Source organism: Amphiprion ocellaris, chromosome 14 (assembly GCF_022539595.1).
Source record: "Amphiprion ocellaris isolate individual 3 ecotype Okinawa chromosome 14, ASM2253959v1, whole genome shotgun sequence".
Taxonomy (NCBI): domain Eukaryota; kingdom Metazoa; phylum Chordata; class Actinopteri; family Pomacentridae; genus Amphiprion; species Amphiprion ocellaris.
Window position 1 is genome coordinate 29,402,174 of NC_072779.1, and position 14,226 is coordinate 29,416,399.

The 14,226-nt window shown below is 37.3% G+C and overlaps 1 protein-coding gene across 1 annotated transcript in view; it reads right to left on the reverse strand.

The window, feature by feature from the left end:
* rabep1 (rabaptin, RAB GTPase binding effector protein 1) overlaps positions 1-14,226 on the reverse strand; it is a 44,280-nt gene that overhangs the window by 12,332 nt on the left and 17,722 nt on the right. Inside the window, exons 10-14 of the mRNA XM_023263063.3 lie at positions 13,999-14,103; positions 13,766-13,882; positions 9,210-9,308; positions 6,800-6,940; positions 1,525-1,714 (exon numbers count right to left, since the gene is read on the reverse strand). Coding sequence (XP_023118831.1) covers positions 1,525-1,714; positions 6,800-6,940; positions 9,210-9,308; positions 13,766-13,882; positions 13,999-14,103 — 652 coding nt within the window. The remainder of the gene's footprint in view (positions 1-1,524; positions 1,715-6,799; positions 6,941-9,209; positions 9,309-13,765; positions 13,883-13,998; positions 14,104-14,226) is intronic.

Consider the following 14,226-nt stretch of genomic DNA (forward strand, 5'->3'; position numbering starts at 1 on the left):
ATGTTAACAAAACACCTTATTTTTCTCACATTGTATATGGTCGCAACACCTCTTCTGTCTGAAATGCTGTTTTAGCTCCTGTTTCTTTAAAGATCGCCTTCTGAAAAGCCCAGACTGCTCTGATTGGTCAGCTGACATAATGAAAGCAACGCAATGTTGGTTATAAACTCCAGACCAGGGCTGTAGCTGAAGCATAAGTAGTTCCAGTAATGAAATAATGTCGCACAGCGAGGCAATTGTTTATTCTTTGTTTGACGGCCAAACTAGCTGTTAGTCAAGCATAAATGTGTGACATGGTGATGTAGTTAGGCAACAGAAGAGAAATTTGGATTTCAGGCAGGTAAGAAGCAGTGTTTTCTTTTTTTTTTAACTTCTGCATGCACAAAATTGCGATAACACACTAATGGAAAGGGAAAAAACAAAAAAGCATAATACGGTTTCTGTAATATTCACTGAATTAAGTAGTATTGTCAGTATCATGACATATTATTGCGTCTACATTGAGGAGACAATGTACTGACGTGTACATTAGGATTTTCAGCTTGTTTCTGCAAATACATCTATCCACATAACAAAAAGACACAACAGAGAGCAGCAAAGACGGATCAAGACAAATCTGGCTTCATCGCAGAACAACCAAAAGTCACTGCTTTTAAGGGTTTTCACAGAGTATAAAGTCTGTATAACATTCAAGAAAAATGTCAGAAAACTGTTCCTGCTGCTTCCATCTGTTTTGTCAGCAATAACCTTAGGATTTTCCTGTATGCACGATAAGAAACCAGATTGTTTTCCCCAATTTAACCATTCGGAAAAGCTCCATTTTCAGAAGAGAAAAACAGCCTTTTCATCTGAATGGAAGGCCTACATGAAGCGTTTATGAATTAACCTAGCTTAGTTTGAGGGATTTATTTATCTGAGAGAAATGAATGAGGGCATCCAATCAAATAAACTATCTATTGCATCGAAAGATTTGATAAGGGATTCAAAAAGATTCAGATTCAATAAACAGACTCAGAACTCGATTTAGATTCAATAAAACGCTATCAAATCCCAGCCTCAGCTGTACATCAGTGTTACATATCAGCAGGACACACAAAGATCCCTGACATCACCTTTAACCTTATAGTGAAACACATTATGACCAGTGTTTGAGGTGCGACAACACACAGCAAGGTGAGCTAACTAAAAGCTGTTGAAGACAGTTAAAAAACGTGAAGGAAAGCGCTACGGCGTATATTAACTGCACTCATTAGTCTGATGCTATTAACACACACAAACAGGCAGTTAAAGCGAGCTTTGTCGTACCTTCCAAGATGTCTGAATGACAGTGATCAATGGAGGAAACACAAAAGTAGAAACAGAGGAGAGTTTAAAAGAATGTCCAGAAAATTAAAAAAAATGTATACGTATGCTGGATGCAAACCCAGAGGGATGTTTTACTAAAAATGATGGGTTAGTTGTTCACCTTACAGCAGATCAATGATTAGTCGATGATGTTTCCGGACAGTTTTAGTCAAGTCTCACCTATTTCCTCCTTGCAGCCCTCTATCTCCAGCTGCAGAGTGTCCTCCAGGTTCTCCTTTAAACACTGCTCTGCCTGGATCTGCTCTTTCAGAAACAGGATCTCAGCTTTCAGTTTTTCCTCCATGTGATCAGCGGACGTCAGTAATGCCACCATATCCTCACGCAACCGCAACACCAGGCCTTGAAGCTCCTAGAGAAGATGTCAAAATCATCAATGTGGGCATGAATCATTGTATACTGCAGAACAGATTGGTATGAATGAAGCAAGTAGTTTGCAGACAGGGCAGCAACTTATCGTGATACTCTACGCTGATGACACGCACCTCTATATTTTTAAAAAATTTGATTTTAGGGGGTTGGGAATTGTGCGTGGATGTGAACATGTGTTGAATGAGGGAGTATAGTAAGTCTTTCTTCTAAGTATATATCTGAAAATCACTGAAATTTTGTTGCGTATCTTGATACGATGACAATAAAGTGATCTTGAATCTTTATTCAAATGAAGACAAACACAAGTGGATTAACACTGCTGGTGGATTAACACAAACACTGTACTTGTATTGTTTATCTTGGAACTGTTGCAACAAAATAAAGTCACTGCCAATATGATAACTTTGCATATTTTGAGGAACTGCAAATCCATATTAACAATCTCTATTTATAAAGCACTTTGCAAAATTCATCTCACAAAGTGCTTCTCAAGGCAGTAAAATAAAACAGACAAGTCAACAGATTTTAAAAGAAGGCAAACAAAAACTTAGTAATGTGAAGATAAAATCAATACAGTGTTGGACAAGGTAAAACAATAGTTAAAAAAACAAAAGCTGATTTTAAAAAAAAAAATTAAAACTAAAGTAAAATCAGGAAAGCCTCTCAAGTAAAAGTATGTTTTAGGAAAGGACAGACTGCAAACACTAGTTTTCAGTTCCTAAATCGACAGAAGACCACTGCCTGAGGATCTCAAAAATATAACTGCAAAGGAGGCCATGAAGGACCTTAAATGTAAGCAATAAAATCTTAAAAATGTGCCCTAAAAAATACTGGGAGCCAGTGTAAAGATGCTAAAACAGGAGTGATACCATCGTATTTCTTGGTTTACGTTAAAACCCTGGTAGCTGAGTTCTTTATTTTAACCCTCAATTTTCTTATATTCTATGTATTCTTTTACTCTTAACCCTTTTATCTGTATTTTCATGTTTTTATTATTTTATTTACATTAATTTGTGTTTGTTTATGCTGAAATTCTGTATTCACACTTTGTATCTTTTACTGAGACTAACTATTTCTCCAGTTTTGGCTTTCTGCTTTTTTCTGTTTGGGCTGTTTTGTTTTTGAACAGTGTCCTCTTGAGTATCCTCCTTTTTTGTCTCATCTGTCAAAGCACTACGTAAATTCTGTTTTTAAAAGATGCTATATGAATAAAGTTATTCTTCAGCTCAGTCAATCTGTGCTGCAGCAACCCACACATGATAAGACGACAGTGAACAACATGGTCTTTGTATTTAAAAGTTTAGATAAATTCTATTTTTGAGATATTTCTAATTTGCAAATTCTTAATTAATACTTTTAATTAGTATTTATGCATTTGCAGCCTCACTGTAACCCAAACCACAGCCCCTTGCATAATTACAACGCCTAATTAAGGAGCAGATAAATAGTTACACCTATCAAATACCACATTTAACTGTTGGGTAGCTGGTTGGTAAAAAGACAAGATTTTAGATAATATTTTGCAATAGAGACATAAAATTACAAAATATTATTTCAATAACTTTAAGTACAAATCATTCTGGTTAAGCTGTATAATTAAATACTGAATATTAGCAATTACAAACTATTTTTCCAGGTATTCTGCAGATAATTGGAAGTTAATTTGAATTTATCACTCACTGTTTATGCAGGGTTGTTTTTTTTTTTTTGCATTTTACCTTTTAATTCGACGGTTTCAGTGGAGATAAGACAGGAAACATGGGAAAGAGAGCAGAGGGATGAATGTGGTTTGCCTTCTAACCACTCATCCATCAGGTCGCTCCTTTAAAAGGCTTCTGACTGGATGTTCTACACATGTTTCTGATTACTACTGTTTTTACAAGGTAAGACATTCTTCATGTTTTAACGACACGACTTTGAAACTAACCAGCAGTTAAATCAGGAAGGACTTCACACACCATTCCTGGCTTTATCAAATTCTAGGAGACATCCCAATGCAGCAATCTTTCTAAAAACTGAAATAGGAACAACAAGAAATTACACCACCTCAGTTCTCCGTTGGATTAACGTGATCTAACACAGTATCTAACAGTAACTGAATTAGGACATCCACACACTAACCGGAGGAGGATGGTTCACACAGTTTAGAATTAAATTATCATGTTGTGTGTGGTTTGTTTAACCACCACCAAGCTGGAAAAGTCACTGGATCTTCAGAGCTCCTCCACCTCCACTAAAAATATAAGCCCACTCTTTGTAAAAACTGCGTAACTCGCCAAGAGGCTCAGAGTAACGGTGTGGGAGGAGATGTGAGGGGAGGACAACACACAGTTGTAAAGCAGATATATGTGGTATTTTCTTCTCGTCAGATGGTTTGGAAATGGCAGTTAATCACTGAATATGAGCAGATGGAGGCATAAAGGAGCTACAGTTGAAGCAATTAGCCGACCACTTCGCTGCAGGGATTATATTCTCTGATTTGGTGTCAGTGTTTCTACTCTTGGTGGCATTAAATGGGGACACCACCATTAAAATCTAGATCATCCCCGTCTGTTAACATGTCCATCTGAGCGCACATCATTTGCATAAGACGTGTTGGAATGTGGAGAAAATTCAGAAAATAAGACGTCAGACACACCAGGGACAGTTTAGACCAGAGGCTTGACAAACAGACTTCAGACAGACACTTAGGGTGCTTTCACACCTACGTCTTTTAGTCCGCTTAAAGCGGACTGGAGTCCGCAACACCTGCAAGTACGGTTCGTTTGGGCTGATGTGAAAGCATACCAGATTTTTTTGGTTCGGACTAACGAACCGCACCGAGACCACCTTCGGGAGGTGGTCTCGGTCTGCTTCTATGTGAACTCCAGTTCGGTTCGCTCCTGGTGAGAACACAAACCTGTCTCCATTCGGACCGGCTTGATGGCGCAGCAGACTTTTTGGTCTACGGGAGCTTCCGTAGCAACCGGCACAGGGAATTTTGGGAGGCGCAAAAAAACTCGCGCTAGCTAAACCACATTCTCCACACGAGTTTGATCGAGAGCCTGCGTTTACGATGAACAGGGGACAAACTTAAACACCTTGTTTTGTAAACAGCGCCGCCAAACGACTGGGGGGAGATATAACATTAATTGGAGTAGGCTCAACTGCGAAAACACTGGTGTGAATGCGAACCGAACCAGTTGAAAATAGCAACATTGTAACAACTTTTGGGTCCAAACGAACCACTCTAGCGGACTAACAGGTGTGAAAGCACCCTTAGATTCATCCATTTCACATCCAGACTCTACGAAGAACTCATTTCCTATGAATTCTGGATCAGTTTTTCTAACCCCTAAAAACTGATGAGCAAGCAGCCTTGTCCAATCCATGAATGTATTAGAGAGGACAAACTGCTCAGCTCTGCTCACAGAAAATGTTAAACAAGACAGATAACATAAATAAACAAAGAGTTTGGATTCAGGGTAAAAAAAAAAAAAAAAAAGAAAATCAGCAAAATTTAAAAATTTTTCAACAAAGACGGGAGCTTCCGTCCATTTTAACAGGTTACTGCAGCCTCTAAAATGTTCTCATTACTCGCTCAGCAACACAACTTATGAGAAACATTTTCCATATTTTTTGTTGTTCAGTGGCATTGTGGGTCAGCAGGCGTCATTGATCGTTACCTAAGTGGATTGTAGGTCAGGTCGGCAAAATGTTTAGGATTAAAATAAGAAAAGAATTATGTAATAAATGACACATTATCGTTAGATTTTACTGCACATTTTTTCTGTGCAACATTCAGAAAAGCCTTATAACACTTAAAGAACCTTCAAAGGACAAAAACTAAAAAGAGATGAAAAAATACTATATACATATATAATATATACCTGAAGAGGGCACAAACCAACACATGTTGAAATGAAAGCATTTTACTTTTACTGTGAGTGCCTGAATCTGGATTTTTCAATGTAATTTTTTTGGTTATAATTCCTCCAACCTCCTTTATTATTATTACTATAATGTGGCTATAAACTGTATTTGAGACAACAGATTTTAGACGTTTCCTGCTTTTGTCCCTTCATGAATCCAATACCATGTCGATGTTGACCCTCGATTTCTCCAACAACTTTGGTCACATTGACGTTTGGCCACATGTGGTAAAACTGGCTGACCACTGACAGCCAGTCATTTCTAGACGTTAATTAACTTGATTTCTAAGGTTACATTAGCCAGTGTGGTGCAGAAAAGGGGCACTCAAGTGCTCAGCAGTGAGCATAAACAAGAGATCATTTGGATTTTTCTAAAAAAATTTCATCCTGTCCACGGGCTTTTATAGGCAAACGAGACATTTGAGGAATGTTTAATTTTTTTAAGTTATGTTCGCTAATTTGCAACAAAAAGCAATTAATATTTCACATTCTTCCACTTAAAACCTTTAATTAAACTTATATTTCATGCTTTATATCATCTTTATGTAAATTTAATGTTGCTTAATATTGAAATCTCATTGATTTATCAAGAGCAATTAAAACCAGGCCAAATGATTAGAGCTGGGAAACGTTTTGATACTGGTGCCAATATGAAACCAGAGCAGAGATTCAGTACTGATACCAGACTGTACTTGGCAAGACGAGCTTGGCCAAATCAAAATAATTAAAAACTGGCTTTGAAAAACAAAGACTATAATCTAGTGCAATGTCATCACATTCAACCTGTGCATTACGACTATTTTGTACATTTAAAAACTCATCATTCTTTCTGCATAAACAAGAATCTGTGCAATATCAGCATTTCTTCTGTGTATTTCCACTGTTATACCACTGATGTGTAAAATACTTTCATTTTACACTTTCAGAGGATTTTTTTCGCTGCAAATGTTTGAATATTCACACATGCAGTATGACTATGTTTTTGTATATTCTACTGATGCTCCCTACATGTTTGCACTTTCAAATTTCTTCACAGTGGGATTAATAAACCTTATCTGCTTTGATTCCTGCTACTTCAGACACACTCTCTCGTGGTTTCAAACACCTTTTTCAGATTGATGCTGAGGTTGTCTGAAAGCTGAAGCTTCACATACTTGCACAGTGTTGGGCATCTGGAAGTCCTCTTGCTGTTGCAGTTCTACATGCAGCCGGTGTTTTCCCTGCAGGCTCTCGTTGTCTCTCTGTAGTCGGCTTAGCTCATCCGCAACCTGCTCCCTCGACTTCACCAGCACTGCCTGAAACAAACAAAATAAAATCACATCGTCGCATCATGTGTCAGTTAGCTTCCCTTTTATTTTTTTTTCACCTCCCGTCATATGGAACCAGCAGCTCTTCACCACCGGGTGAAGAGTGACTCATCGGCCAGTGTCTGCTTTCAAAGCCACATTCCATCTAATTCTCCCTGCGGAGCTAATATTTTATGACTATATGAGTTAATTTATGACAGTAATAAGACTCATGCTTCTTCACATCAAAGCCAAACGAAACAAAAGGAACGTCTCACATCCCTGGAAGACAAATCTGTTTGCAGCCTTTTAAGTCACATCGATGCATGTGCTGCAACAGCTTGCATTGCACATTCATTATTGAGAATATTTCTGCCTCACGTGCTTCCTGTTTTTTTCCCTTTTGGACGATGATCTGACAGAACAAGTGAAGTTATCAAATTTAGAAGAGCACATGGCAACTTTGGCAATAATGTACAGCATCCAAATCTGTTGTTGCGTTAGAAGGAGAAGATGAGCAACTTCCAGACATATTTAACTGACTTTGTAGAACAAAGTCTGTAGCCAAGAGCACTCCAGCCTATCAGCAAATAACTATAAAAACAGTACAAGTTTTACCCCAATAATTATGTTTATCTTTTAGATTCAAACTTGACATAAAATAAGGCACTGAACAACCAAGAGAAGGTGAATAAATTGCAATGAATATAATAGATAAATGCTGAAAATGTGACAGTTTCTATGTTATTTTACATTAAATTTGACTAAACTGAATCAAATCTTTGAATCTGGGAGTGTTAGTTGGTACTTTCAGTATTCAATAGCAACTTGACAGACTTTATTGTCACTGTTTGACAAAGAAGTTATAGTAGTTATGTATACTTCTGTTAAATTTAAATGAGCAGGTCTTTGGCATGTAATTGAAAAATCTGTTCGCCACAACCTCCATCATGTCAGGGATGTTGTGACGTTACTGCCATTGAAGCAAAACAAAGTAAATCCAAAACAGTGATTCTACATCCACAATAATAATGTGGTTTCTTTTGAGAACAGCATTTTAAAACAGAAACAATTTAAAATTAGCTGGGTTTCAGAAATAATTTCCGTGCATACTGGCGCAAATCTTGTATGATCTTTCAAATATATGAGACATATGAGTGTAAAGATGAAGCATGTGGTTGGTTGCATAGTAGCAGATAATACTACGGAGAAAGAACAGCAAAGTACAATAAGAGATTTCCTTAATGACACAATAGCTGCTAGCAGAGACAACAAGGTCAGCAGCTCCTGTGATTTATTATCATTGCAGAATTACCCACTGGAGTCAAGGCTAATGTCTGTTTTCTTCTGGATAATGGTGATGTGATAGTGTAGAGCGTAGTGAAATAGAGAATGACAGCTAACAATTAAAAACCCCCTATGATGAAAATCAAATGGTTTTTTAACTTCACGTCCATATGATGTTTTTCATACGCTAGAAGGCATGTCATGGGCAAAGTAAGTAGAAAACATCATGGCTGAGTATTTCCACCTTGAAACTACAGTGTACTTATGCCAGTCTCAAAAGCATGAATTCAGACTTTCAAGGTTTTAAATGTCTCAAACTTAAAGAAACAATCCTGTAATCTTGCAGGGTGGGACTTTTCATACCATCAGTCTTCCTCAGAATGGGTATCTGGTTTCAACATGTATGACTGAATTATTACAGTATTATAACATGCCATTGTTCAAAGTATTTTTCAGTATTCAAGCAGATTTGTAGGTGAGCTGGTGTGTTCGAGTTGCCCTGAGTGGCAAGAAAGGCAATATACCTGCATGTTATAAAGAAAGCAATGGTGCTACATCTGTGCCATTTTAAGGTATGAATGAAAACTCTGATAACCTGAGATGAGTTTTTAGGGGTGTAATTAACAACTGAAGAAAAAAGTGTATGTGTTGTCTGCATTATTGTTTCCAAAAGTCTTCATTTCTGCCCGTCCAGATTAAAAAGCAACCCCAGAGTACACAAACCAGACCAGGGACAGTAGTGTTTCCTAAACCCAGCAGCAGCAGTGTGGACACTGGCCAGAAGTCATGTGTTTTAAAGCTAAAACATACCAGAAAGGAAGCGTCAGTGAGCTGCAGCTCAGTTTGGCTGCATGTCTGAAAAGTGAGTGAGAGTCTGTTTTTGATGTGCTTGTTTGGGAGGCTGCAGTCGTTCTGATATTGGGAACCAGTGATCCAGACACAGCTGGCAGCAACAGACAGAACAAATCTAACAGATGAATATGCTGCTCACCATCTGTTCCTGTGTGTTCCTCTTAGCTTCACCGAAGGCCTGCTGTAGAGCGCCGAGCAGCGTCTCCGACTCCTGGACTCTCTGCATGAGGGCAGACACCTACAACACAGAAACAACATGTTGGGAAGTTACAAACATTTAAAGCCAATTAAATGTACAGCCTGTGGTTGTGCTACACTGCGGTCATTTCACACTACTTAAGAAGGAATTGAATCCAGGTTTTAAACTGTCACTGTGAGCTCAGGTCAGAAAACTCAGTACAATGGTGTTTGTATGAGCTGTGACTGTCCACAATTGGCCACTGGTTAGTGAATTAATAAAATCAGAGTGTTATCGGAGCCCAGATAGCTCAACTGGTTGAACGGGCAACCCATAAACAGGGACTATAGTCCCCGACGCAGCAGCCTGGGTTCAATTCCAGCTCACGGCCCTTTACTGTAGGTCTTCTCCCCTTTCTTCTCCCTGCTTTCCTGTCTGTCTCTCTACTAACCTAATCTAATAAAGCCAACAAAAAAATAATTAAAAAAAAAAAAAAAAAAGCCGTTATCACATTTTTTAAGAGTCTGTTGCCAATGTGACAAGACCTGAAATGCAGAAAATAAAGAGTAATTCCATCTAAAACTATCAGGGGCCTTCTGCTCAAGCATCGCTGATTTGTCTGAACATTTTTATGAGAAACTGTGTATAGTAAAAATGGTATCTGTAAAATTTTAACTCAATATACCTTGTACTTTGCAAATTTTTTTTTTTAATTGCCTTTTTTTGCACACTCAAATTTGAGGTGTGGATGACAATATCGCGGCGTTATTTTATGGGTGCTCCAAGAAGGAATTTTTTGATGATGGCCTCAAATTTTCCCTGATAATTATACATTATTTGATCTGCTTGTCCCAAAAATGATTCTCTTGCTGTGTGATAAAAACCAATGTCACAAACTACATTCTGTGCAGAAACTTAAAGTGTGAGTTCATGTACACTACCGTTTAAAAGTTTGGGGTCACTTAGAAATGTCCTTATTTTTGAAAGAAAAGCAGTTTATTTCAATGAAGATAATATTAAATTAAGCAGAAATACAGTCTAGACATTGTTAATGTGGTAAATGACTATTGTAGCTGGAAACAGCTGATTTTTAATGGAATATCTCCATAGAGGTACAGAGGAACATTTCCAGCAACCATCACTCCTGTGTTCTAATGCTACATTGTGTTAGCTAATGGTGTTGAAAGGCTCATTGATGATTAGAAAACTCTTGTGCAGTTATGTTAGCACATGAATAAAAGTGTGAGTTTTCATGGAAAACATGAAATTGCCTGGGTGACCCCAAACTTTTGAACGGTAGTGTATATTCATAGGAATTGCTTAAAAGTTTATCTTCAAGCATCTCTTCCAAATAAGTACAGTTGTGCTCATAGGTTGACATATCCTGGCAAAATTTCTGAAATATTGTCCTTTTTTTTTTTTTTTTTTTTAGAAAATATGTCTAATCATAGAAAAACTTTTCTTTCATTTCAGGTTAGTGGTCAGACAAAGTTATTTGTTGTTATACAACTGTATTTGCTCTGATCATTCATGTTTTCATTACAGAATGGTCCATATATTACAAATTCTACCATGGTATGTAAATTTATGAGCACAACTGTATATAAACTTAAATTATAAAGTATAATGGGTAACAGATTTCTCTCGTTCTCCAGTCTCCTGAGCTCGGTCCAAAAATTAAAAATCTGTCCACATTAAAGGGAAATAATCTAGATTTTCTTAGTTATTTTTGGACATCAAATTTGAAACACCAGAACTCTGTTCAACACAACTTGTCAAACCTGTTCAATCAGTTACAAAATTTCAGTGAAAGTAATTTTTTTCTTCATTTTTGTGACCAAATATTTCATATTAAAAAGTATTCCATGTTTTGTTTTGTATTTTTGTGACATGCAGCTACAGATGGTTCAGAAAACATCACTAGTTGCCTTCTGTGTTATCAACAGCTTTGTTAATAAGGGACTTTTCTTGACAGGTTCTGCTATTTTTCATACTCTAATTTCTATTTTGGCTATTTGATTTACTTGTCCAACATTATACTTGTGTTATTATTCTGAATCAACTGCATGATGGGAAATAACAGTGAAAATGTAAGGCTTTTATCTTTAAGAGTTCCTGAGATATTGTGGTTCAAACAGCCTCAAATTTCAATGTGCGAAAAACATTGCTGAAAGTGAGTCGACAGGCAATTTAAAAAGAAAAACCCCAGAAGTATTTGATAAATCAAGCAAAAACTTCACAAATAGCCTTATAAATATCCATATTTTATCCCAGAAAATGTTCAGGTAAATCAGAGATGGTTGAGCATAAATAGTTTGAGATGTATTTTATGTTGTGACACCACAGAACTGCTCTCAGCTGCACTGCGGCATCCTCGCAGCTTTTTATCAGATCTAAAAGGAGATCAAAACAATTGCATTTTCCTTATTCCTGCTGGTGAGAGCGCTCAATGCCCACGCTCTGTAGTTTTTAGAAGAAAACCCTGGAAAACACCTTCATACCGTAGGCAGAAACTGGGCTGTATTGTCGTGATTGACGGCTCACTGTGAAAAGTACGACTGCGCACTTTTATGGTTTGCTTTGCTGGAGGCCGGTGCTGCATCCGTTAAGGCTGGAAAAGGAAGAATCCATTATCACACATTATCTGTGGGCACGTTAGCGGTTTGTGAGGGACTATTAACAATGAAGGCCAATCACATCGGCTCTTCACATCCCACTTAAAAGCAGCTCTTTTCCCATTATGTTCCCGGCAGTTTGGTAACAAAGCAGACAGCCCGGAAAAGCTTTTCATGGGAGGAAACTACAGAACTATTGTGTTATTGTGACAGGATAACACAAAAATGTCTCTTTGCAGGTTTAATTCACAGTTTTGGACTTACTGGACCAGCGTTTCCTGTCAAGATGTATAATTTTGGGGGGAAAATCACTATAATCAACAACCAGAGCGGATCAAAATTAAAACATGTAACATAAAAGCATCATTAAAGATGCCCTCCAGATTTTTTTAAGACATATAATAATACTGCGCTCGAAATATTGATCTTTTCTTGTTAATCAAACTTCAAAAACCTTGATAAGCCATATCATTTCTATTTTTATAATGCACTTTTTAAAATTCTGACTTTTTCTATGCAGAAGCATTATCCACATTTTTTTATATTGTGGTCAAACCTCAATATAATGATAGCAAATCAACTATTACTTAATCTAGTCCTTGTCTCTCATTAAAATATCCAGAATCGCAAAATATACATTCTATTTCTAACTGTTTAACTTGTGTCTCATATAAGTCAATATAAAGGAAACAAAGGTGAGGAGGGGGATTTTATTGTGCAATTATATTAAATTTAGCTAGATTTCAAGAGCAATTCATCAATAATCTGATTTCTTCATAAATAATTTCAGTCATTTCTCGGTGAGGATGACATGTAAAGATGCCATCTTGGATTTTAGGAAATTCTAAAAGGCATAGTCTGACGCTTTATAAACGAAATGATGAATAATCTGATCTCAATGTTGAAAACAGCCTTAATGTGTCTATATGTGACAGAAACATCACCACTAACAGTTCTGCAAAAACTTCCTTATTAAATCGGTGTTTCTGGTTACAGCAGTGCAAAACTGAAGCACCACAATCACATGAAAAGTCGTGGCTCCGCTCATCATCGCACCCACAGGAAAACTGAAAACAGGAAGTGCTGCAGGCGCTAGTTCTGTCAGACTTGCTGGAATAGAAAGATGATGATGATGACTCAGGCTGTCGTTGCCGCGGTAACCTGCGGTTGTTAATTAGAGAGGACTGATGGGAGTAGAAATTCCTCACTGACGTACACACAAATACACTGTACTGTTGTGTTTAAATGTTGTATCTCTGGATTTTAAACGCTGACATGCTGGAGATACAACCGACTATTATGATGTCTACAAAAAAAAAAAAAAAACACAAAAGGTTGTGTGCTTATTTTGCAATTATCTACAATGTGGTTGTTTAACATGTAATCAAGGTAACTGGCAAACACTTTGGCAATGCTACAAGTCATTAAAATTAGAGGTTGCACACACACCTGCTGCTTTCAGATGACTGTAAAAAAAACAAAAAGGTGGCAACAGTTGAAACGAAACTTTTATTAATCATAAAACTTTACTTGGCCTTTCTGGTTGAAATCTACAGCTGATCAGTTGACGGTTTAAGACATTTTTCTAAGTAAAAATGACCACAAACTCTCCAGGTTTAGCTTCTCAAATGTGAGTTTTTGCTACAATTCTTTAGTATTAAATACAGTAACATTTGTGTTTTGGGTGTTTTTGTTCTGCACAAGTGAACAATTGAAACAATGCAATTAGAAAATAACATATACTAAATATGATTACTGTCTTATTACCTCTAATTTGAAAGTAACAGACTGGAATGCAGGTTTTAGGTCTTTAAATTCATCCGTCTGTGTAGCAGTAAGCTAGACGTCTAAAAGGAAAAGAGTCGAGATAATCATCTACTGTTACATTCACCGTGTTCGTACCTTAGCAGTGGTTTCCTCATTGCTGACTTTGACTGAATCTTCTAGAGTTTGCTTCTCAGCCATCGCTCTCTCCATCTGATCGTTGGCCTGTCGCAGCATCACCTGCAGCTTCTTCACCTGGAAGAAGGAGAGTCGCTCGAATTAGCATTTTCTGTCAAGAGCGGCTGCGGTTTTTCACGTAAACAAAGATTCACGTAGATAAAAAGCAATGAAGAGACTTTAAAGACACAAACCTGATCTCTCGTCTCGGCCTCTTGTCCTTGAATTGCCTGCAGCTGCTTCTCATAGTTAGAACACATATCGCAGCGTCGGCCAAGTTTCCTGCCCGCATTTTTCACCTGGTGGCAAACCAACAAGAAAACCATGTAAAACAATGTAACACCTAATACAGGGTAATATTTTGGTTTAAAATACTTCTCAATGTGCATTTACCGCAAACTTCTTTCTGTTTCCAAACTGAA